Below are 26,549 nucleotides of genomic sequence, written 5' to 3'. Positions count from 1 at the left end.
CCTCTTTCTCCACATCCTTGCCAACATCTGTGGTTGCCTGAGTTGTTAATTTAATTTTAGCCATTCTGACAGGTGTGAGGTGGTATCTTATTGTGATTTTGGTTTGTATTTCCCTGATGATGAGTGATATTGAGCATTTTTTCATGTGTCTGTTAGTCATCTGGATGTCTTCTTTGGAGAAGTGTCTATTCATGTCTTTTGCCCATTTCTTCACTGGATTAGTTGTTTTTTGGGTGTTGAGTTTGATAAGTTCTTTATAGATTTTGGATACTAACCCTTTATCTGATATGTCATTTGCAAATATCTTTTCCCGTTCCATCAGTTGCCTTTTAGTTTTGCTGATTGTTTCCTTCGCTGTGCAGAAGTTTTTTATTTTGATGAGGTCCCAATAGTTCATTTTTGCTTTTGTTTCCTATGCTTCCAGAGACATGTCAAGAAGTTGGCTGCAGTCGAGGTCAAAGAGGTTGTTGCCTGTTTTCTCCTCTAGGATTTTGATGGCTTCCTGACTTATGTTTAGGTCTTTCATCTACTTTGAATTTATTTTTGTGTATGGTGTAAGGAATTGGTCCAGGTTCATTCTTCTGCATGTCGCTGTCCAGTTTTCCCAGCACCACTTGCTGAAGAGACTGTCTTTTTTCCATTGGATATGATTTCCTGTTTTGTCAAAGATTAGTTGGCCATACGTTTGTGGGTCCATTTCTGGGTTCTCTATTCTGTTCCATTGATCTATGTGTTTGTTTTCATGCCAGTACCATACTGTCTTGATGATTACAGCTTTGTAATACAGCTTGAAGTCCGGGATTGTGGTACCTCCAGCTTTGGTTTTCTTTTTCAGGATTGCTTTGGCTATTCAGGGTCTTTTCTGGTTCCATATTAGGATTGTTTGTTCTAGCTCTATGAAGAATGCTGGTGTTATTTTGATAGGGATTGCATTGAATACGTAGACTGCTTTGGGTAGTTTCGACATTTTAACAATATTTGTTCTTCCAGTCCATAAGCACGGAATGTTTTTCCATTTTTTTGTGTGTGTCTTCAGTTTCTTTCATAAACTTTCTATAGTTTTCAGTGTATAGATTTTCCACCTCTTTGGTTAGATTTATTCCTAGGTATTTTATAGTTTTTGGTGCAATTGTAAATGGGATCGATTCCTTGATTTCTCTTTCTGCTGTTTCATTATTATATAGAAATGCAACTGATTTCTGTACACTGATTTTATATCCTGTGACTTTGTTGAATTCATGAATCAGTTCTAGCCATTTTTTGGTGGAATATTTTGGGTTTTCCACATAGAATATCATGTTGTCTGCAAAGAGTGAAAGTTTGGCTGCCTCCTTGCAGATTTGGATGCCTTTTATTTCTTTGTGTTGTCTGATCGCTAAGGCCAGGACTTCCAACACTATGTTGAATAACAGTGACAAGAGTAGGCATCCTTGTCGTGTTCCTGACCTTAGGGGAAAGCTCTCAGTTTTTCCCCATTGAGGATGATCTTACCAGTGGGTCTTTTGCATATAGCTCTTATAATCTTGAGGTATGATCCTTCTATTCCTAATTTCTTGAGGGTTTGTATCAAGAAAGGATGCTGTATTTTGTCAAATGCTTTCTCTGCATCTATTGAGAAGATCATGTGGTTCTTATCCTTTCTTTTATTAATGTGATGTATCATATTGATTCATTTGTGGATATTGAACCAGCCCTGCATCCCAGGAATAAATCCCACTTGATCGTGGTGAATAATTCTTTTAATGTATTGTTGGATCTGGTTTGCTAGTATCTTCTTGAGAATTTTTGCATCCATGTTCATCAGGGAAATTGGTCTATAGTTCTCCTTTTTAGTGGGGTCTCTGTCTGGTTTTGGAATCAAGGTAATGCTGGCCTTGTAGAATGAGTTTGGCAGTTTTCCTTCCATTTCTATTTTTTGGAAAAACTTCAAAATAACAGGTGTTAACTCTTCTTTAAATGTTTGGTAGAATTCCCCTGGAAAGCCATCACCCTGGACTCTTGTTTGTTGGGAGATTTTTGATTACTGATTCAATTTCTTTAATGGTTATGGGTCTGTTCAAATTTTCTATTTCTTCCTGTTTCAGTTTAGTAGTTTGTATATTTCTAGAAATTTATCCATTTCTTCCAGATTGCCCAATTTGTTGGCATATAATTGCTCATATTCTTTTATTATTATTTGTATTTCTGCGGTGTTAGTTGTGATCTCTCCTCTTTCATTCATGTTTTTATTTATTTGGGTCCTTTCCTTTTTCTTTTTTATCAGTCTGGCTAGGGGGTTATCGATTTTGTTAATTCTTTCAAACTACCAGCTTCTAGTTTCATTCTATTGTTTTTTGTGTTTTTTTTTAATCTTGATACCATTGATTTCTGCTCTAATCTTATTTCCTATCTTCTGCTGGTTTTGGACTTTATTTGCTATTCTTTTTCCAGCTCTTTTAGGTGTAGGGTTAGGTTGTGTATTTGAGACCTTTCTTCCTTCTATTAGGAAGGCCTGGATTGCTATATATTTCCTTCTTATGACCACCTTTGCTGCATCCCAGAGGTTTTGGGCTATTGTGTTTTCATTATCATTGGCTTTCATGTACTTTCTAATTTCCTCTTTAATTTCTTGGCTAACCCATTCATTCTTTTTTTTTTTAATTTTTTTTTTTTTATGTTTATTTTTGAGACAGAGACAGAGCATGAACGGGGGAGGGGCAGACAGAAAGGGAGACACAGAATCGGAAGCAGGTTCCAGGCTCTGAGCCATCAGCCCAGAGCCTGACGCGGGGCTGGAACTCACGGTCTGTGAGATCATGACCTGAGCTGAAATCAGACGCTTAACCGACCGAGCCACCCAGGCGCCCCACCCATTCATTCTTTAGGAGGATGTTCTTTAATCTCCAAGTACTCATGGTCTTTCCAATTTTTTTCTTGTAGTTGATTTCATGTTTCATAGTGTTGCGGTCTGATAATGTGCAAGGTATGATCTCTATATTTTTGTGTTTGTTAAGGGCTGATTTGTGTCCCAGTATGTGATCTATTCTGGAGAATAGTCCATGTGCTCTTGAGAAGAACGTGTATTCTGCTGCTTTAGGATGAAATGTGCTGAATATATGTTTTGTCCATCCAGACCAGTGTGTCATTCAAATCATTGTTTCCTTGGTGATTTTCTGCTTACATGATCTGTCCATTGCTGTAAGTGGGGTGTTGAAATCCCCTACTATTGTGGTACTATTATCAACGAGTTTCTTTATGTTTGTGATTGATTTATATATTTGGGTGTTTCATGTTGGGAGCATGAATGTTTACAATTGTTAGGTCTTCTTGGTGGATAGACCCCTTAATTATGATATATTACCCTTCTTCATGTCTTGTTACAGTTTTTATTTTAAAATCTAGTGTGTCTGATATACATATGGCTACTTCAGCTTTCTTTTGGTGACCATTAGCATGATAGATGGTTCTCCATCCCCTTTCAATCTGTAGGTGTCTTAGGTCTCAAATGGGTCTCTTGTAAGCAGCATATAGATGGGTCTTGTTTTCTTATCCATTCTGATACCCTATGTCTTTTGATTGGAGCTTTTAGTCCATTGACTAAAAGAGTCAGTACTGAAAGATAATTTAGTGCTATTGTGTTGCCTGTAGAGTTGCTGTTTCTGGTGATGTTCTCTGGTCCTTTCTCGTCTTTGTTGCTTTTGGTCTTTTTTGTTTTGTTTCATCTTTTCTCCACTCAGAGTCCCCCTTAAAATTTTCTGCATTAAAATTTTCCTTCATTTTGTCTTGTTAGAGGAAGAAAAAAATAATAAAAATTAAAAATTAAAAAATTAAAAACAAAACAAAAAATCAAATAAAGGAAGCTAGATCCTAGTTGTGTTTTGGTCTGCTTATTGAAAGAAACTTGATATACCAGAGAAAAAGGGGAAAGAAAGAAAAAAAAAAAGGTAAGAAAAAAAAATGTTTAATGTATATAATAAAATAGAATAAATGAAATAAGGAAAGTGAAATAGAATAAAAAATTTACAATGAAATAAAAAACATTCTAAAATAATTTAAAAATTTTTTAAATACTAAAAATAATTTTAAAAAATTTTTAATTAAATAAAAAGAAAATAAAAATCAATTTTCCTCTTTCTGCTGAGTTCTGTGGCTCAAGTCATGCATATTGTTGTGTTAATCCTCAGATCAGTTTCCTAGGTATGCAAAATGGTTTGGTGCTGATCTGGCTGTGTTTCAGGGACAAGACAAGCTGAGAGCTTCCATGCTGCTCTACCATCTTGAACCCCCTCCTCTGATTATGGAACAATTTTATCACCCCAAAAAGAAACACTATATCCATTGACAATGATTCTCTCCTTTCTTCCCCCCACCCCTGGCTCCCAGATACCATTAATCTCCTTTATGTCTCCATGGATTTGCCCACTTTAGATATTTCATATAAGTGGAATCACACAATTTGTGGCCTGTTAAGCATCTGGCTTCTTTCACTGAACACCATGTGTTCAAGGTCCATCTATGTTGTAGTAGGTGTTACCCACTTCCTTCCTTTTTGTGGCTGGATAATATTGTTGTATAGATACACCACATTTTGTTTATCCATTCCTCAGGTAATGCACATTTTGTTTTCACTTTTTAGTATTATAAATAATGCTGCAATGAAAATTCATGTGTAGGTTTTTGTGTGAATGTATGTTTTCAGTTCTCTGGGGTATATATCTAGGAGTGCAATTGATGAGTCATGCGGTAACTCTATGTTTAATTTTTTGAGGAACATCCAAGCTGTTTTCCAAAGTGGCTATACTATTTCACAGTCCCACTCGCAATGTAGAAAGGTTCTGATTTCTCCATATCCTCACCAACATTTGCTTTGCCTGTCTTTTCTATTTTAGCTGTGGGTAAGAAATACTATCTCATTGTGGCTTTGGTTTACATTTCCCTGATGACTAATGATGAGTCTCTTTTCATGTCTTTATTAGTCATTTGTATCTCTTCTTTGGGAAAAATGTCCATTCAGATTCTTTACCCATTTTTTAACTGGGATATATGTCTTTTTAATGTTGAGTTGTAAGGAGCTTTTGTATATTTTGGGTACTAGACCTTAATTAGATACATGATTTGTAAATATTTTCTCCTATTCTGTGGGCTTTCTTTTCACTTTTTTGACAGTGTCCTTTGACATGCAAAAGTTTTTAATTTGATTAAGTTTAATTTATCTATTCTTTTTCCATTTTGCTTCTGCAGGCATACCTCATTTTATTGCCTTCTTTGCTTTACTGTGTGCTTCACAGGTATTATGTTTTTCACAAATTAAAGGTTTGTGGCAACTCTGCATCAAGCAAGTCTATTGTTACCATCTTTCCAACAGCATCTTCTCATTTCATGTCTCAGTGTCACATTCTGGTAATTCTCACAATATTTCAAACTTTTTCATTTGTTATGATCTGTGATCATTGTTAATCTGTGATCAGTGATTATGACCCACTGAGAGCTCAGGTGGTGGTTACCAATGTTTTGCAATAAAGTATTTATTTATTTGTGTGTTTGAGGGAAAGAAAAAAACATCCAAAATTTATTTGCTAAAACGATAGACAGCATCAGCACGTTAAACTACAGGGGTTTCTCTGTAGATCATACATTCACAAGGCATTATTTGCTTACCAGTGAGAAAGCCTCCAGTGTGTTTTCTGTAATAATACCCACTTCACAGTGTAAACAGGTGCTATTCTTGTGTTCAGCTTACAATTCCAGGAGGAAAGGCACAATGTGGCAAAAAAAAAAAAAAAAACCCACAAAAAACAAAAACAAAAAAAACCCCAACTTTTTGGATCCTAAAGTCAGGTGTAGTAACACAGACAAACTTTTGATAACGGTCTTAATCGACTTATCCACATAGAAGGAGACATCTCCACTCAGAAATTAAGGTCTTTCTTTCTCCTTCCTTGTTAAACCATTAGAACGATGTTTCCTCATTTGCTTCATATCACATATACAAAAGGGGGGGTGGAGTTTAAAACAAAGAATCACAAAAATATCTTAAGCATCCAGTTGTTCCCACCATACATCAACTCAGGTTTAAGACAGAATGTTGGAACATAAAGTATTTCTTTTTTAATTGAAGGATATTGATAAAGTATCTTTAATGAAATATACACATTGATTTTTTAGACATAATGTAGTTGCACACTCAATAAACTTCAGTATAGCATAAACATAGCTTTTATATGCATTGGGAAACCAATATGTTCATCTAGCTTGCTTATTTCTTCATGTAGATTCAAGTTACTGTCAAGTGTCCCTTCATTGCAGCCTGAAAGCTATCTTTTAGTAAACTTTTTAAAGGGCAGTGTGCTAGCAATGAACTCTCTCAGTGTTTATTCATTTGGGAATGACTTAGTTTCTCCTTTGTTTTTAAAGGGTGTTTTGCTGTATATGGAATTTTTGGTTGATAGTCTTTTTCTTCCAGCACTTTAAATATGTCATCCTATTGCCATCTGGCCTCCATGGTTTCTGAGGATGAGTCATCTGTTAATTTTCTCGAGGATCCATTTGACGTGATGGGATTCTTCTCTCTTGCTGCTTTCAAGATTCCCTCATTACCTTTGGCTTTTAACCATTGTGTTATGATGTATCTAAAATGGATCTGTTTGAGTTTATCTTACCTGGAGTTTGTTGAGCTTTTTGGTTGGGTGGTTTAATGTTTTTCATCAAATTTGGGACACTTTCATTCATTATTTCTTCACATATTCTTTCTGCCTCTTTTCCCCTCTCTTCTCCTTCTGGGACTCTCATTATGCATGCTTTGATACATTTGATGGTATCCCACAGGCCTTCTTTTTCCTTCCTGTTTTCAGACTGGGTGATCTCTATTGACATATTGTCTAGTTTGTTCATTCTTTGTTATGCTTTCTTGAATCTGCTGTTGAGCCCCTATGATAACTTTTTAAAATTTCAGTTATTACACTTTTCAACTCCAGAATTTGTATTTAGTTCCTTTTTTATAATACTTTTTTTTTTAAGTTTATTTATTTATTTTGAGAGACACACAGAGAGGGTGAGCAGGGGAGGGACAGAGAAAGAGGGAAAATATCAAGCAGGCTCCATACTGTCAGCGCAGGGCCCATGTGGGGCTTGAACTCATGAAACTGTGAGATCATGACCTGAGCCAAAATCAAGAGTTGGCCGCTTAACTGACTGAGCCACCCAGGTGCCACTGGTTCTTTTTTTATAATTCTTCTCTCTTTCTTAATATTCTCTATTTGGTGAGACATTGTTCATTTACTTTTCTTTAATTTTTTTAGACATAGCTTCCTTTCCTTCCTTATTTGGAAATATTTTTTTTATTTAAAAATTTTTAAATGTTTTTTTGAGAGAGAGAAAAAGAGAGACAGAGTGTGAGTGGGGGAGGGGCAGAGAGAGAGAGGGAGACAGAATCTGAAGCAGGCTCCAGGCTTTGAGCTGTCAGCACAGAGCCTGACATGGACCTTGACCTCACAAACCATGAGATCATGTCTTGAGCCAAAGTTGGATGCTTAACTGAGCCACCCAAGAACCTCTATTTGGATACATTTTTAAAAGCTTATTTAAAATCTTTGACTATGGGGTGCCTGGGTGGCTCAGTAAGTTAAGCGTCCAACTTTTGATCTCAGCTCAGGTCATGATCTCCCAGTTCATGAGATCGAGTCCTGCATCAGGCTCTGTGCTGATAGCGAAGAGCCTGCTTGGGATCTCTCTCTCTCTCTCTCTCTCTCTCTCTCTCTCTGCCCCTACCCTGTGAGTGTGGACACACTCTCTGTCTCTCTCAAAATAAATCAATAATCTTAGAAAAAAATCTTTGTCTAACGTCTAGGTTTCTTCAAGGAAGGTTTCTATTGACTGGTTATTTTCCAATGTATTGGCCACTCTATGCTTTCATGCTTCTTCATGTATCTTGTAATCTTTTGTTGAAAACTAGCCATTTTAAATAACAGAATGTGGCAACTCTGGAAATAAGACCCCCACCCTTCATAAGGAGTGTTATTGTTGCTTTTCTTTGTTTGGTGACTTTCTTGGACTAATCCCATAAAACCTATATTCTTTGTCGTTTGCCACCACTGAAGTCTCTACTTGGCTAGCTTAGTCATCAGCTAATGAGCGGATGTAGATTTCCTTACATTTCTTGAATGAATAAGGTCTCTCAGCCTTTATGGAAGGCTGAGGGCAGTTTGGGCAGAGCAAGCTCTCAGGCCAAATAAAGACAAACACGAAGAATAGAGCCAATTGGGGAGTTCTGTGGGGATGAGGCCTCTGGGGAGCTTCTGGGGAGTCATTTCCCCTTCTGGTGGCTAATAGATTGCTGGTTTTCACAGCCACTATGGTTCTAAGGATGTGGGATTTCAAGTTACTGGAGAGCTCTTAAGGGAGAGATGGGATCCCAGGCATGCTTCTCATTCCATTTGTTTTTAATAAACTTCAGAGAAATTTGAAAGCAATTTAGTTATCATCTAGTTAAGAACATGAATCTTGGTGTTAGACCCACCTAAAGTTGAACCCACGTAGCATTGCTTACCAGCTGTGTGAGCTTTGGCACGTTGCTTAACTTCTCTAAGTCTCGGTTTCCTCATATGTTAAGTGGGGAAATAATAATATGTACATTATAGGATAGTTGGGGGAATCAAGTTAGACAATACATATTTATACATAATTAGTGTATTTATACATATACATATTTATACATAATTAGCATATTTTCAGAATGATGAGTTTAGGAAAGTGAACTATGTGCAGAGACACATCAATTCAGATGAAGATTCCTTCATTATGTCCTACATAAACACAATGGAAATATTTTATAGAAAAATTTCTTATCTGTGGGATAAGACAAGATACCCTCTTGATACTTTTTTGGTTTTTTTAAAGCATTATCAATTTATCTATATGAAATTATTTTTAAAATTATTATATTTACTTTTTACGCCTTGCATTGATATAAAATTTTATTCTAATAATGTTCTTTCCCATATGTTTTCTCAGTTTTTCCTCATAATAATTGTATAAAGCAGGGAGACTTGTTCCCTTTTTATTATTGAAAGAACACATTCATAGTAGTTAATGGACTAACCTAAATTCACTCTCTAGGTAATGGTAGAGAACAATTTAGGTAATACATTTGTAAGAAAGAAAGTAAAAACGAGGAGGAACTTAAGGAAAGAAAACTTAAAATGGCACCCATGTAAAAGGCAATTTCAGGAACTCAAAGCAAAGCAATGACTGTGCTCCATAGATGTTGCCACTAGATGGTAATGTTTCCACGATCTGCAAGTCTTTTGCTTCTTTTTCATTTGTATGAAGAAGAAAATCTAAGATATTTATAAGGCCCAGCCAGGAGTACTTTGGTCATCAGAGATGCTAACCTCCTGGCTGAGTGGCCAATCTGAGCATCGTGAAAATCTAACATATGCTTGTCTCTTCTGGAGACTAGGAACTGGAATTCTATTGACCTAACTTCTCTCTGCTGCATTAGTGAATAAACTCCTTTATTGCTGTTTGGTATCAAATGGATAAGCAGAGAAATCCACTGATTCTATTAACATAATTTTCTATCTTAGGTTTCAAAGGAGGTCAATGAAATGACAGTGAAAATGCCATATCAGTGTTTCATAAATGGACAGTTCACAGATGCTGATGATGGAAAGACCTATGATACTATCAACCCAACAGACGGATCTGTGAGTAATTGCTTAGTGTGTGCAGTGACCACTGGTCATGAAATTTTAATAGTTGTAAACCTGGGAGTCTTAAGAAGCTACTTTATTCTATCACTTTGCCTCTGAGCACTTACTAGAAATAAATGTTCTCCATGTATTTCTTTCAACTATTCAGTTCTGATACTGGCTGCTGACTATAGTAATCTATTTTATGGAATGAATATTTATAATCATTTTAGACAGATAGCTATACCTATCCGTATCAGAGGCACAGCTTCACATAATGCTCTATGCAGAAAAGAACTTTCAAACTCGGCAAGCTCATGGCAAGAAATTCAGCTTCCCCAAGGCGCTAGAAGAAGCAGATATATTCTTCCTAAATGTGTCTTTCAATCGTGTCATGTGATGTGAGAAGTCCCAAATTTCAGGCTTCCAATTTCCATGTTTAAATTTTTCTTTACTTTATTACTCAACGTATTGATTTTCCATCATAAATTCTCTGGGTTTTATAAATAATACTCTATTTTTCCTATTAATATAATATTAATTTCAAGAGAAGTATATTTATATATCTCTGTATAAATAACCTATAACCTAGTTTTCCTTATCTTGAAATAGATAATATGCAAAGTATCCTATGCTTCTTTGGTGGATGTTGATAAAGCAGTAGCAGCAGCAAAAGATGCCTTTGAAAACGGTGAATGGGGAAGAATGAATGCAAGAGAAAGAGGAAGGTTGATGTACAGGTGTGGGCTTTTTAATTTTTTTTTTAATGTTTATTTAGTTTTGAGACAGAGAGAGACAGAGCATGAACGGGGGAGGGGCAGAGAGAGAGGGAAACACAGAATCGAAGCAGGCTCCAGGCTCCGGGCTGTCAGCACAGAACCTGAGGCGGGGCTCGAACTCACGGACTGTGAGATCGTGACCTGAGCCGAAGTCAGACTCTCAACCGACTGAGCCAGCCAGGCACCCCAACAGGTGTGTTTTTTTTAAAACACAGATCTGCTGTCTCTGGGTATTGGTTAACATTGCCAAGTTTTTAAAAATTTCCCCAAGATAGTCTAGCATGCACCCATTATGTAATATGTCTTCTGTTATTTACATCCTGTAAAGTTACATAGATGTGAGTTCCTGATTTTTGTATTAGTGCTTGGAGCAGTCAGGTTTCCAGAGGAAAAAAAGTTTAATAAAAAACGATTTACAAAGATGTAGGCAAGGTCAAGGGATAATGAAGTTCCCAGGTAGGGACAGCAACAGGGAAAGTTGTGACTACTCCAAGATCTAGGACAGAGGAAGGGGCTATTGCTGGAATGTGGCAAGATCTGTGGCCGTAGAAGACCACACTACAGTGGTTTGTTGGGGAGGGACACAGCAGCTGCTGAACCATCTGTGGGGGAGCTGGGGAGTGCAATGCCCGATTGCTTTCTCTCCTGGGGGTGCTGTTCATTGGTCTCTCATTAGTCAAGCCCAGTAACGGAGCAGGGGAGCCAAGTGATATGGTCTATAAATAAAGGTCATCGTCCCATGTCACAGAGCAGTGTGGAGAAGGGATATAGAACAGCAAATGGGGACTACGCAGCACTTTGTTGTTTTCAATGACAGATTTTAAATCTGCTTGACCCATAGGGACTAGGAATGAGGAGGAAAAATAGTAAGGCCTAGAAAGAATTATAAATTGGTAACCGAGTATGTAGATTCAAGTATGTAATTAGATTTAAGCATAAATTCATTTTTCTACTTCCCTAAGGCCAAACAGCTGACTTTGGTCAAAATATCTCTTACAGCAGGATCTGGAAGAAACATTGAGGGGAAGGGGATTTCGAGCCCAACTTTAGAATGGTCCAAAAGGAACAACGCAAAAACCACTGAAGGGTGGAGGAAAATGGTGGAGGGGAACACAGGATGAATTTTGACTATTTTATACTCATGAGACAATCCTGTACTTATCTTCCCATAGAAACTAGGCCCCTACCAGAAACCTGTTGTAGTGTCTGTAATTCACCCCAGTATTTCTATCTTGTCTCTTCAGTTAGTGTTGGAAGCATTTCTATACCAACAAGAGATCCTCGCGTTCATGGATTCTCATGGGTTGTGCTCTCTAACATCTCCTTGCATATTCATGAACTAGCCACATTCCCACTGTCTTCTGTCATTGATCTCCTCTGATTATTGTGGCTCAGTCACTCTTCTGTTTTTTATACACTGATGAGGCAAATGGTACAGGCTTCCCACACCCTCTGCTTCTTTTTTTTGTAACTCCTGAAACAAATTATGTATGAAATGATTTGTTTAATGTCTTCCCTGCTGGACCGTATTCTCCATCAGGACAAAGACCGGGTCCATGTGTGTTCACCTCTGAACCCTTAGGATGGTGCCTTATACATAATAGGAGCTCAATCCATATTTGTTGAGCGAATTCCTTTCACTGACCATACAGACTTGCAGACCTACTGGAAGAGAACCAGGAGGAGCTGGCAACCATTGAAGCCCTTGATTCAGGGGCTGTCTACACCCTGGCTCTGAAGACTCACATCGGAATGTCTGTGCAAACATTCAGATATTTTGCTGGCTGGTGTGACAAAATTCAGGTGAGCACAAATGTCATTTGACTCCACGGAGATCATTCCAAAAGGAAAAGGGCCGAGCATTTAGTAGTTTGTAAAGACAATGTTTTATGGGCACCTCTTAGATTTTCTTCTGTTATCCTTGTAATAGTCATCTGTGGTGGGTCGATAGCTATTATCCCTTGTTGCAGGCAAGGAAACAGAGGCCTGAGGACAACAGATGACTTGCATACACTCACATCGTTAGTAAGTAAACCACAGAGCTAGGATTTGAACTCAAGATTTTCTAAACTAAAGTCTCATGATGTTTTTTGTACTTTACTATATCTCCTAAGGGCACCTGGTAGTCTTCTGGACATCTAGGGTGTCATGGAGAGATCGAGAACTCAAATGCCTACAGAAGCCAGAGAGCTAACATACATTGTCTAAGTAAGCTGGGTATAAGAAAAACAATTTTCTAAGACATGGGCACAATAAATATTTCATTTCCTTTTTTACTATAAGAAAGTAAATAGCACATGTGTGAGGAGAAGCAGGCTATTGCTCTTGACCTCAGCACCCGGGGTATGAAAGGTAAAGGTAAGGCTCATAACAAAGAGCAGCGTGCATACTGCTCATAGGCTCACGATAACCACTGCAGCACTGGCCAGGCAGCAAGAAGGAGGAAGTGGGCAAGGGAGAGAAATATAACAGAGCTTTCAAAAGCATTCCCCACCTCCCTTGTGCTTATATCTCTCACTGGCCTTCTCTATCGGCTGAGAAGACCGGGAAACAGTATTTTATTTGGGCAAGTTGCTGTGACCATTATTAACATAGAGTCAGAGAGACCGGTCCAGGAGTCAGATTTGGCACTTACCAGCTGATGTTGTTAAAGTTCTTTTCTCTCTCTAAGCCTTCCTTTCCTCATCTGTAATATGGTCACAATAATACATACCCTGCAAGTTATGTAGTGAGGCTTAGGAGCAAGTTTGCGGTAGACTAGGGTTTGTGCATCAACGTAGTTTTAGTCACAAAGTCATACAGATGTAAGTATTTAGTAGTGGTGGTTCACGCCCACACTTGAGCCTCGATTATGAAAACCAGAGAGCTTCAAAACCTGAAAATCAATTGGTTTCAGTGGTTCGAACTCATTTGTTGCCAAAAGCTGACCTGAACCAACATGAGTCTATTTATAATTTGTATTTCTATCACTTAGAGGAAAGATTCATGTTTCACTAAATAAATATTTCAATACTCATGTATTTATTTGATTATGGGGGGCTACTTCAGACCCTACTGGGAGTCATAGATAATATAACATAAGGTATGTGCATTATGTTATATCTCTATAGTTCAAATAATTCTGAATCCCAAAACACACCGGCCCCAAGGATTTCAGATAAGAGATGGACACGTGTAATTAGTAATAGCAATACAATTGTGTGCGGCAGACAAATGAATAGCTTCAGTTGAAAACGACTGCCGTGAATTAGATGGGATTAAGTCTGGCTGCATGTAACAGATACTCAAGTATGAACTTCACTTTTGCCTCATTTTCAAAGAACACCCAGGCAAGTAGTCAGGGCTAGTATATGACATGTGGGCTCCTTCTCTCTCTCTACCAGAGCTACTAAGGTACCATGTGACCTGCACCCTCAAGACGGTCTCATGGTCTCACAATAACCATTGAGGTATCAGCCATTTCAGTGACACTCTGAGCAAGGAGAAGAAATGAGTGGGGGGTAGGGTAAAGGAGCCTGTGTCAGAGCTGAGTCAGCCTACTGTAAAGAACATTCCCCTTCCAATGCCTTGTGCTTACGTCTTCCATTGACCATCTCTGTCTGCCCTGGAAACTGGGAAACAGTATTTTATCTGGGCACGTGACTATCACCATTATTTTATTTTATTTTATTTTATTTTATTTTATTTTATTTTTTAAAAACTTTTTAAAATGTTTATTTATTTTTGAGAAAAAGAGAGAGACAGTGTGTGAGCAGGGTAGGGGCGGGGGGGGGGGGGGGGGGGGGGGGGGGCAGGGGAGACACATCCAAAGCAGGCTTCAGGCTCTGAGCTGTCAGCACAGACCCATGACGTGAGCCGAAGTTAGACCCTTAACCGAGCCACCTAGGTGCCCCTCACCATTATTTTTTTTAAATAAAGTTTATTTATTTTTGAGAAAGAAAGAGAGGGCACAACTGGGGTAGGAGAAGAAAGAGAGAGAGAGAGAGAGAGAGAGAGAGGGAATCCCAAGCAGGCTGCACTGTCAGTGTGGAGCCCAATGCAGGCTTGAACTCACGAACCATATCACCATTATTAATATAAGGACAGAGGGAAGAATGGCTATTGGTTACACAATTAATATTCTCTGCCATGCCAAGAAGTTGGGAATGGAGGTAACTAAATTAGAACTATGTTTTATAGATAGACAGATAGAATTATGTTTATTCTCCTGTGTCTTACTTCTTTCCAGAAAGAAATAGCAGTTTCTTATTTTTGGTGTGAATATATTTCTTATATATCATATATTCTCACAAATTGAACACTGCCTTTTCATACCAGCTAAGAAAATGGATTCCTTGAGATTAGACTTACTCATTTCAATTAGTGCAATGAGGATCACCTTTTTTTTGTTTGTTTTTTTTTTTTTTACTCTTTAGGGTTCTACTATTCCAATCAACCAGGCCCGTCCAAATCGCAATCTGACCTTCACCAAGAAGGAGCCGCTTGGGTGAGACAAGGAGAGCGCCGAGGGTGACTTGGGTGAGTTGTGTGGGTTGGAGACAACTAAGGATGCCGTCCTTCTACCTCTGCAGGGTCTGCGCCATTATCATCCCCTGGAATTACCCACTGATGATGCTGGCGTGGAAAAGCGCCGCGTGTCTGGCGGCGGGTAACACCCTAGTGCTCAAGCCAGCGCAGGTAAGATGCAAGGAGCCAGGGCACAACCTCCTACTCTCCTACTTACTTGAAAACAGAGACACCCATTTATAAACATTATGTCTTTAGACAAAAATGAGATTGTGTATTATGACATCTTCAAAGGCATCATGGCTGGGCATCTTTTCCTATTAGTTAAATCTGCATTTTTGTTTGAAGTTTATTTATTTACTTTGAGAGAGACAGAGACAGCGTGAGTGGCGGAGGGACAGAGAGGGAGAGAGAGAGAATCCCAAGCAGGCTCTGCACTCTCAGTGCAGAGCTGGATGCAGGGCTCGAACCCACAAAACCGTGAGATCACGACCTGACCCAATACCAAGAGTCAGACACTTAACCGACTGAGCCTCCCACATGCCCCAAATCTTCATTTTTAATGGCTGCCTAATGTAACGCATGGATATCCCACAATTTAAAATTTCCATGGCAAGGGAAGCAGGCATAGGGTTACTCTGTGCAATCCACTGAATTTCTACCAGCCACTCCAATTCTTGCCAAATGCCAAATGCCTAATGATTAGGGAATTATTTAGAGTAACTATAAGACATCCAAAGAAAAGTATTACATAGGCATTTGAATTTAAATTACTAAAAATATTATAAAGATATGGAAGATGAAGGAAAAGGAGGCAAAAGAATGTACCTAATCGTGGCAACTGTAAGTATATATACATTGAATAACAAATAATAAAAAATAATAATTCAAATGATAGAAGTTCTCAGAAAAAATCTTTTAATGCTAGAGTAGCTTTTCAGGGAAAAGAATATGGTAGCCAACTTAATACCTGGCTGAGCATGGCCTGTGTAAAAGTGACCAGTAGGAGACGTTCTGAGGGACACAAGTCACGGAGAAAACTTGGTCACTATTCTAGAAGGATTTACAGTTCATTACCTATTACCTCTCCTTTTATTTCTTCTTTTAGGACTTAAGAAATTGAGGTTTCATTTGGCATTACTACTTAGTCGTAGTGACCACAGTCATCCTGGTTTTGCTTGTTAGAAACAATTTCATTTCATTTTTATTTTTAAAATTTTTTTTAATGTTTATTTATTTTTGAGAGAGAGAGAGACAGAGTATAAGCAGGGGAGGGGCAGAGAGGGAGACACAGAATCTGAAGCAGGCTCCAGGCTCTGAGCTGTCAGCACAGAGCCCGATGCGGGGCTCGAACCCACAAACCGTGAGGTCATGACCTGAGCCGAAGTCAGATGCTCAACCAACTGAGCCACCCAGGTGCTCCTAATTTCGTTTTTAAAAAATGTTTATTTATTGAGGCTCCTGGGTGGCTCAGTCCATTAAGCCTCCGGCTCACATCATGATCTGGTGGTTTGTGGGTTCGAGCCCTGCGTTGGGCTCTGTCAATCTGCTTCAGATTCTGTGTCTCCCTCTCTCTCTGCCCCTCCCCTGCTCACACTCTGTCTTTCTCTCTCTCTCTCTCTCTCTCTCAAAAATGGATAATAAAACATTAAAAATCTTTTTAATTAAAAATATTTTAAAATGTTTATTTTTTAATGTTTATTTATTTTTGAGATCCAAAGCAGGCTCTGTGCCAACAGCAGAGAGCCCAGTATGGGGCTTGAACTCACAAACTGTGAGATTATGACCCAAGCCAAAGTTAGATGCTGAACTGGCTGAGCCACTCAGGCACCCCTATTTATTTATTTTTGAAAGAGAGAGAGAGCGAGGGACAGAGAGAGAGGAGAGAATCCCAAGCAGACTATTAGTGCAGTGTCTATGGCAGGGCTCTAACTCACAATCTTGTGAGATCATGACCTGAGCCAGAATCAAGAGTCAGATGCTTAACTGTCTGAGCCACCCAGGCACCCCAATTTCATTTTAAAAAATAGGTATACATTTTAAAAAATTTCAAACTAGAAACATACAGAGGTAGGTAATGAAAAGTCTCCCTCCTATTCTTAATCCCCCCGCCAATTTACCTCCTTACGGGCAACCAATGTCATTAATTGTTATTTATTAGTTTCTTAGGTATTCCATTAGTTTCTTAGGTATTCCCTTAGGAAGGGAATATGGGAAATTGCTAATCAACAGGCACAAAGTGTCAGTTATGCAAGATGAATAAGTCCTAGAGATCTGCTGTGTATCATTTTGTCTACAGTGAACAATAGTGCACGATACACTTAAAATTTGTTAAGAGTGTAGGGGCACCTGAGTGGCTCAGTCGGTTGGGCGGCTGACTTTGGCTCAGGTCATGGTCTCGCAGCTTGTGAGTTCAAGCCCTGTGTCAGGCTCTGTGCTGACAGCTCTGAGCTTGGAGCCTGCTTCCAATTCTGTGTCTCCCTCTCTCTCTGCCCCTCCCCTGCTCGCTCTGTCTCAAAGGTAAATAAACATTAAAAAAAAAATTTTTTTAATTGTTAAGAGGGTAGATGTTGTATTAAGTGTTCTGACCACAATGCAATACAATGGTAGCACTATACATATTTAGCAAAAGAAAAAATCTTCCTTTTTTTGGTACAATTTCCAATGTATAAATAAACCATCTCCCATAATATTCCATTGTATAGTTAAACTATATTTTATTTAACCAATCCCGAGTTAATGGATATTTAGATTGTTCTGCCCTTTTGGTATTATTTTTTTTTAAGTTTTATTTATTTATTTTGAGAAAGAGACAACATGAGCAGGGGAGGGGCCGAGAGAGAGGGAGAGAGAGAATCCCAAGCAGGTTCTGAGCCATCAGTGTGGAGCCCAAAGCGGGGCTTGATCTCACAAACCGGGAGTGAGATCATGACCTGAGCCGAAATCAAGAGTCAGATCCTTAACGGACTGAGCCACCCAGGCGCCCCTGCTCTTTTGGTATTATAAAATGTGCTACAGTTATTACCCTTGTAAATACGGCATTATACACGTGTGGAAGCATATTTAAAGGATATGTTTCTGAGAGCCGAATCACTCACAGATACATGTATTTGTACAGTAGATATGACAAATGCTTCCATGGAAATGGGACCAATTCCCCAGCGTGCTATAGGAGTGCCGTTTCCCCGGGTAGCACTACTCATTAAGGAGCAGGAAGCTAGTAGAGTGAAGAGGGACAGATGACCTAGCCTGGGGGCGCTTAATCCTGGCTGCACATAGAATCACCTGGAGTTCTCATTTTAAAATACTGATATCTGGGCCGCCTTGGCAGAGTTGCTGATTTAATTGGTCTAGTTTGGAGCTGAGGAACTAGTATTGCTTGAAAGCTTCACATTTGTTTCTAAGATGCAGTCAGGGTTGAGACTCACTAAATGGTATCCTATGAGAGTGCTAAATAGTGAAGAATTCCAATGATTATATATAATGTTCAAAAATTATGAATATTCATTGAGGGTATACTAATTGCCAGGCATCTATAAGTCAAAGACGTACAAAGTTTCTGTTCCCATGGAGATTACAGTCTGACTCCAACGGCAACTTAAAACTTGTGACTGAGTTTACGGGTGCCTGAGTGGCTCAGTCGGTTAAGCGTCCAACTCCTCTGATTTCTGCTCAGGTCATGATCTCACAGTTTGTGGGATTGAGCCCCGCGCTGGGCTCCGTGCTCTCAGTGCAGAGGCTGCTTGGGATCCTCTCTCCCCCTCTCTCTCTGCCTCTCTCTCTCTCAAAAATAAATACGTTTTTTTAAAAAACTTAAAAAAAAACCCTGACAGTTTAGTGATTGATGATAATTTTAATCTTGTAAATGAAAGACCCAAAGTTGTTGTTCTGTTATAGATATCTTTTTATTTTTATTTTTTAAGTTTATTTATTTATTCTGAGAGAAAAAGAGAGAGAGAGAGACAGGGAGGGGCAGAGAGAGAGAGAGAGAGAGAGAGAGAGACAGAATCCCAAGCAGGTTCTACACTATCAGCTCAGAGCCTGGTGTGGGGCTCGAATTCATGAACTACAAGATCACCACCCAAGCTGAAGCCAGAGTCAGACACTTAACTGACTGAGCCACCCAAGTGCCCTGATATCTTTTTATTTTATTGTATAATATTACATAATGATAGTATGAAACCATTTCCAGTATTAAGGCCCCTGTGTGAATGTCAGGAGGACTGAATCAGAGGTCTCCCTTTCCCTTTAACCTGAGAGGAAGGTACAGATTCCTGTGGCCTGGACTGGCCACAGGTCTGACAGCTTCCAACCACTTTATTAATGTAATAAGAGCATTAGCAATGACCTACTCTTGCCCAGAACACTGCTAGATGCTTTCCTATACATCATTTAAACCGATAGTCCTGCTGGGAGAACTGAGCAGCCAAATGGAAGAAAGCCAATAGAAATGAAAAGGAAAGAGATAAAGATTAAACCATTTGTTTTATTTTATTTATTAATGATATAAAATCTTTTTGTTCTTACTTAAAAAGAACTACCATTAATCCAGGGTACTTAGTTTTTAAATGTCTTTCTAGTTGTGGTTTCATACAAAGTCATAATAATATACCCTTTGGGCTAGGACCATCTTTAACTGGAGTAGATGTAAATCTACTGTTTCAGATATCTTCTTGATGATTTCAAATGTTTGAGACCAATTTCTCATTGAGTTTAACTAGATGGCCATTTTTTAAACCTCACCAGGTTACTGCAGTGGATGTGTTACCAGAAGGAAAGTGTTAGCCCTGCCTTTTGCTTGTTTGCTTGTTGCCTTGGTAGTATTATTATTTATTATGCAGTTTCTTTTTCAGCCACTTGTCTGTTTTATGAAGGTTGGGTTAGTTAAAGTAATAATATATAACAATATATAGTCTGTGAATCCATGTAACCAGGCCAATAAACTTCAACATGTGGCAATATTCTGAAAGCAAATGAGCAAGTGGGGAAACCACTGTCATTCCCTTGCCCTTGTGAACTCCTGTTCTTTCCTAGGACATACCTTTGTGACCCATGACCTTCTGGCCGTCATTCAGACTGAGCGAGAGTATCATGATCCCGCCATATAATAACTGTTAGTTATGTATGACTTACTGCATATCTTTGTCCATTAAATAGAAGCTCTACTATTCTCTTTTCACACCTCCATGGATCTTCTTGCACATTCCATTCATTGGGACTACACTAACAAAGACATAATCAGCATTGGTTTGTAAGTGTGGAAATGACTTTCATTTTGCTTCTGAGTTATGCACTGCTGTAATCGATGTTAAAAATGAGATTCTATTATGCCATCTTTGTGTAAAAAAGGAGGGAAAATAAGAAGATACGTATCTGTTCACTTGAACAAAAGAAACATAGGAAGGATACACGGTAGACAAATGAGGTTGATTAGCTACAGGCTATGAGGAGACCGGATGGAAGGGGTAGAGGGAAGGGGAGCAGGGAATAACATTTCTCTGACTGTACCTTTTGTATATTCCTCACTTTTGGAAGCATATTTCCCATACTCAACAATGACAACAAACCACGGAAGAAAAGAAATATGATCAACCCCGATGGGGCAAAACCCCTAAAATTGAATACAAATAAAAACAAATGCACTAAGCCACGTTTCAGAAGAGTAACATGATCCCGTTGAGGGAAGTGAGGAAACATTAATCCAAGTAACTTTTGAGAGACATTGGGACTATGTGCCCTGAGTCTAAAAGCAAAATCACTGTAAATAAGTATTGAACTCTAGTTAGTAAGCTTCTTTTTCATAGGGACATAGCTTAATAATTCTCAAATTGTCCTCTATATATTTAAGGATTGAGCAAATCCGTAAATGTTTTGTAACTATTGGAAGCCATGTTTCTCAGTGTTGGAGAAGAGAGTTTACACACGCAAAAAGGGAAAAAGATTGAATGAACCCTGAGATATCGGATGGAGGTATTCACAAATTCATACGTTTTAATATATTTAGATAGCGTGATGAAGAAATGGATCTGGTGTATGTGGGGATAGATGATAGATAGGAAGATAGATACAGACACACAGATAGATAGACTTATGTGTGTATGGGCAAACATATAGCTATCCCCCAGCTCTGTCTCCTGAGAAGGCCTAGAAGCAACAACAGTGTCCAGATCTTGGTTTCTAAAATTCTGAATTTTTTTTACTCACAGCCCTTTTGACACCAAATGTGTGGGGGTTTTTCTTCCCCCCCATACCAACCTATTCTTTAACTCCCTAAACACCAGCTAGGTGCTCTACAATTTAAGCCAATTCTGACACTAATTACCTTGAGCTTTAGCACAGACCCCAGAGGTGAAGGGCTCGTCAGTCTCACAAGACTGCCTCCATTTCAGATGCCAGTGTGAGCCCTGGGCCTCCTGTACTTCCGACCAACTGGCTATAATTCAGAGGTTTCCATGACCCCCTCCTCAGGTGTGATTTGGTACAATAGCTGACAGAATTCAGGAAAACACTTTATTTACTATGACTCTATTATAAAGGATCAAAACCAACAGTCAGATGAAAAGGTACATAAGTTGAGGTCTGGAAGGATCATGAGCACAGGAGCTCAGGTTGTGGAGCTCAGATGCACCACCCTCCCATCACATAGATGCATTTGCCAACCCAGAAGCTGTCTTGGTGATTGAACTCAACATCCAACCCCACTTACCTTCCCAATGTCAGGGTGAAAGTTCCAATTGTTTAATCATGGCTTTAAATAGTCTTGAAATCTCTTCCTACAATATATTTAGTAATTACAAAATATAAATGAGTAACTTACAGTGGTGAAACATAGCAGACTCCCTTTCCCAAATCATCAAAGTTAACATTTCCAATATTGGGGCTATTTGATAGCATGTGTCTCCTGAGATGGTGCTCTGAGGACTCAGCATCAGTCCTGTGGTGTTCTTGCCAAAGTTCTTGCATTTGAACAAGTGCACAACCTGAATCGAATCATGAGGAAACAGCAGACAAATCCAGATGAAGGGGCGTTGTCCAAAAATAACTAGCCTGTGCTTATCAAAAATGTTAGTGAAATGAAATATAAAAGAAAACTCAGAAACTCTCCCGGATTAAAGGAGACTACAGACATGGAAAGGCCACGTATGATCTTGGATTTCCTTTTTCTACAATGCGCATTACTGGGACAATTGGTGAAAACAGAATAAGGTCTGTAAATAAGGTTTTCTAATGAGTTGTTAATTTTCTGATTTTGATCATTGTCCTGTGGTTATGTAAAAGAACTCTTTGTTTTTAGGAAATGCACACAAAAGTATTTACAGGTGAAGGGGCACGTCTATGTCTTACTCTTACACAGTTCAGAGAAAAATAAAGAGAAAAAGAGGATAAAGCAAATGTAGTAAAATGTTAACATTTGAGAAACCTGGGTGATGGATATATAGGAATTCTTTGTACTGTTTTTGCAACTTTGCTGTAAGTCTGAAGTTATGTCAAAATAAAAGAAAAAATAAAACGACCAGAAAGGAAAAGCAGGATACTAGTCTAAAGGACAAGACAGGGTCTGAAGAAGGTAATTGTGGTCTGCTTCTGCTCAGGTCACACCCTTGACTGCTTTGAAGTTTGCTGAGCTCTCCGTGAAAGCAGGCTTTCCCAAGGGGGTAATCAACATCATCCCAGGCTCAGGTAAACCATCAAAGGACTCACTTGGCTGTAAGTAATGAATGGTACAGGAGTAGCTGAGAGACTATTTTCCCTCTAGAGTCTTGTCTTGTAACTACCATATATTAAAGCTAAATACGATTTACCAAATAATTAACTTAAGGATAAATATATTTACCATGTGCTAAAAATCTTAGAGTAGAAATATAATGGTGGGTGAGTAGGGTGGGAGGAGCAGAAATTGAACAACGTTGTAAAACTACCATAAGGTGGCCTGTTTCAGTTTTTAAAAATTACCTTGGAAGATGAAAAACCAAGGCTTACCCGTCTTCTGGGGGGCTGATAATTGCATGGAGGACATTATTTAGACTTTTTCAATTTGTAATTAATATAGAAAATGTGAAACTAAGAAAGCTTAGAAATCTACTTCAATGAATTCAAAGTCACTCTCTCCGTAAGAACTTGAATAATGTTTTAATTCGTGTTTTCCTCCCTGATTCTACAGGTGGCATAGCTGGGCAACGCCTTTCTGAACATCCTGATATCCGTAAACTTGGTTTCACTGGGTCCACTGCTATTGGCAAGCAGATCATGAAGAGGTATTGGTTTTAGCGTGTTGATTTACTGCAGATCCTAGTAAACCAGGTTTTTGTTTATGCTTTTTTGCTTTTTCATATAGAATGTGTTTGGAGGGGGTAACCTGGGTGGCACAGTTGGTTAAGCATCTGACTCGATCTCAGCTCAGGTCATGATCTCACGGTTTGTGCGTTCAAGCCCCACATAGGGCTCTGCGCTGATGGTGCGGAGCCTGCTTGGGACTCCGTTTCTCCTTCTCTCTGCCCCCCTCCCACTTGTGTGCTCTCTCTCTCTCTCTCTTTTTCTCTCAAAAGTAAATAAATAAGCTTAAAAAAAAAAAAAAAAAGAACGTGTTTGCAAGGAGAAAACCCACATCAGATTTAGAAGAGAAATCTACTTATCACTGCAGGGTATTGAGATATTTTCATATAATAAAATACTCTCCAAAGCATAAAGCCCATAGTCCATAAAACTAGAGCCATATTGGAATTCTACACCCTACTGGTAGGGTGTAGACAATCCAGAACAAAAAATTTTTGCATACTAAAGCTGTGGCCCAAATTGGTCTTAGAGCATAAGTAAGAAACTGAAGAGACATATAAATGGCAAATATGGATTATTTATAAAATGAATTCCTAAAATGCAGTAACATTTGTTTTTTAAAAAAATTGCGGACAATCTAAATGTCCAAAATAAGGCATGGTTAAGGTATGTCAGTGTAGGGATGCCTGGGTGGTTCAGTCGGTTAAGCATGGACTCTTGACTTCAGCTCAGGTCATGATCCCTGAGTTGTGTTATCAAGCTCCGTGTTGGGCTCTAAGCTGAAGGTGGAGCCTGCTTGGGATTCTTTCTCTCCCCCTCTGCCCCCCTCTCCTCCACTTGTGCGCTCTCCCTCTCGCTCTCTCTTTCTCAAAAAAAAAAAAAAAAAAAAAAAAAAAAAGGATGTCAGTGTAATGGAGGTCCACGCAATCATGTTCATGGAGAATTTTTAATAATATTGAAAAATATTGTTAAAAGGTAAATAGAAAAAAGAAAACTAAGGTATAAAATTGTACATATGGGGTGATCGCAACCATTAAAAAATTTTTTTTTTAACATTCATTTTTGAGACAGAGGGAGACAGAGCATGAACGGGGGAGGGTCAGAGAGAGGGAGACACAGAATCTGAAACAGGCTCCAGGCTCTGAGCTGTCAGCACAGAGACCGACGCGGGGCTTGAACTCACGGACCGCGAGCTCATGACCTGAGCTGAAGTCGGCTGCTTAACCGACTGAGCCACCCAGGTGCCCTGATCACAACCATTTTAAATAAGGCAAAGGCTGTGGTTGGACACAGACCAAAAATAAGTATCTCAAAATGGTGAAAACATGGATATGAAGCCATGGAATGGAATTTTGTGATTTTTTTTTTCTTCTTTCTGAGTTTTTGGGGGCATTTTAAATGTTTTAAATAACAATATTTTTGCAGATGGGGGAAATAAATAATGTACTTCTAAAAATTGATATTTTGTTTCTGTAATGCTTCAGGAATCTGGCTAGAGGTTAAATTCCTTGCCGGGGCTTTATGTAACCAAATTTCTTAAGAATCTAAATTTATCCATGAGGATCTCTAGTTATTGAATCACAGAATTATAAAAGCTTTTTATTATGGAAACTTTCTAATATTTACAAAGCACACAGAATCATGGAATGAACTCCCATGTGCTCATCACTGGGCTTCAACGGCTACTACCCTTCAACCATTTGTGTTTTGTCTTTGAATAAGTTTCTTAATATTTCTGAGGCTCATTTATATTTTCCATGCTAAGTGGTAACTTAGAGTTAAAAAGGCCCACGCGAGAGAATGCTCATTTCCCATTTATTTTCCTCTAGCTGTGCTGTGAGCAACCTGAAGAAAGTTTCCCTTGAACTTGGTGGCAAATCCCCACTTATAATATTCAATGACTGTGAACTTGACAAGGCCGTGAGAATGGTAAGAGGGGGACAAATCTCCCTAAATAGGTGCCTATTTCTAAAACATGTCTCATCTTCTTTTTTATCAGAAATCTCAAAATGAGATTGGGTTTTGTCTGGTCATCAGTAGAGGCCACTCTCTTAATGCTTAGATTTAGGACTATTTAAATCACTTAATTAAAAAAAATAGTACCTTTACATTTGTATCATTAAGCTGTATTTAAAACTTGGGGGATAAGAGAGTCTTTTCTAAGCATTCATGATTTATACAAACTGATGTCAAGATTTTAAAGCAAAATCTGGTATGCCAGTAGTACATTTAAATGTATCAAATAATATAGATTTTCTTACAACACAAAATTTGTTCTTAGTGGTGTATCCTTACTGTTACACACACTTTTTTTTTTAAGCGCTCCTGGACCAAAAGGGGGAAAGGAGAAACAAAATCCCTAAAATCGTGCTAGATCAAAACTGAGTATCTCTAGACAATTCCCATCATTAGCTAGGCCAAGGCATTGACTCTGACTTTTGTTTTTCTGCTGTCTTCCAACAACGTCTAATTCTCAGTGTGTGTGATCTTAGGACAATCTGAAGTACTGTTAATATTTTCTCTTCTGTTGCTGAAGGGCATGGGGGCAGTATTTTTCAACAAAGGAGAGAACTGTATTGCAGCCGGGCGCTTGTTTGTGGAAGAAGCCATCCACGATGAATTTGTGACAAGAGTGGTAAGACATCTTCCATTTTGCTTTATAGAAACTGCTTTTACCTGAAAAGTACTTCCGGCGATATTGATGAATTTTTAGGTGGGATACTAGTACTGTGCCATATTTTAAATGACAGAGTCCTTACCTTTTAGAGCTACTTTCTGACATATTTACAGAGGAAATTGTATGATGTATAGACTTTGCTTCAAAGTAACCCAGGAGGATAGGGGCACCTGGCTGGCTCAGTCTGTTAAGCGTCTGACTTTGGCTCGGGTCATGATCTTGTGGTTCATGGGTTTGAGCCCCATGTCGGGCTCTGTGCTGACAGCTGGAGGCTGAAGCCTGCTTTGGATTCTGTGTCTCCCTCTCTCTCTGCCCCTCTCCCACTCCCACTCTCTCTCTCAAAAAGAAATAAACATTAAAAAAGAATTAAAAAAAAAAAAAAAACAACCCAGGAGGGGAGGAGGTGAGTAAGGGAACAAATTGGCCAAGAGTTGGTAATTGTTGAAGCTGGATGATGGGTAAATGGGGTGTCATGTTATTGTCTACTTTTTTATATATTTGCAGTTTCTCATAGTGAAAAGGTATAGGTCTCTATAAAAAAAAAACCTTAAAAGTTTTTATTATCTATACCTTGCTCTACATTTATAGTAAATTATATCCTTGAGACTAATGGGAAATACACTCCTAGATTTTTGTAAATTCCTA

General features: G+C 38.7%; 1 protein-coding gene across 2 annotated transcripts in view; it reads left to right on the top strand.

The window, feature by feature from the left end:
* Positions 1 to 26,549, top strand: part of ALDH1L2 (aldehyde dehydrogenase 1 family member L2) — a 67,227-nt gene that overhangs the window by 29,498 nt on the left and 11,180 nt on the right. For both annotated transcript variants that reach the window (XM_049626218.1, XM_049626217.1), the window contains exons 11-19: positions 9,564 to 9,683; positions 10,281 to 10,408; positions 12,100 to 12,250; positions 14,863 to 14,933; positions 15,019 to 15,124; positions 22,546 to 22,633; positions 23,115 to 23,208; positions 25,057 to 25,156; positions 25,764 to 25,862. In XM_049626218.1, the coding sequence (XP_049482175.1) occupies positions 9,564 to 9,683; positions 10,281 to 10,408; positions 12,100 to 12,250; positions 14,863 to 14,933; positions 15,019 to 15,124; positions 22,546 to 22,633; positions 23,115 to 23,208; positions 25,057 to 25,156; positions 25,764 to 25,862 (957 nt within the window). The remainder of the gene's footprint in view (positions 1 to 9,563; positions 9,684 to 10,280; positions 10,409 to 12,099; positions 12,251 to 14,862; positions 14,934 to 15,018; positions 15,125 to 22,545; positions 22,634 to 23,114; positions 23,209 to 25,056; positions 25,157 to 25,763; positions 25,863 to 26,549) is intronic.

The sequence above is a fragment of the Panthera uncia genome, chromosome B4, assembly GCF_023721935.1.
Source record: "Panthera uncia isolate 11264 chromosome B4, Puncia_PCG_1.0, whole genome shotgun sequence".
Lineage (NCBI taxonomy): Eukaryota > Metazoa > Chordata > Mammalia > Carnivora > Felidae > Panthera > Panthera uncia.
This window is presented reverse-complemented; position numbering and strand designations above follow the sequence as displayed.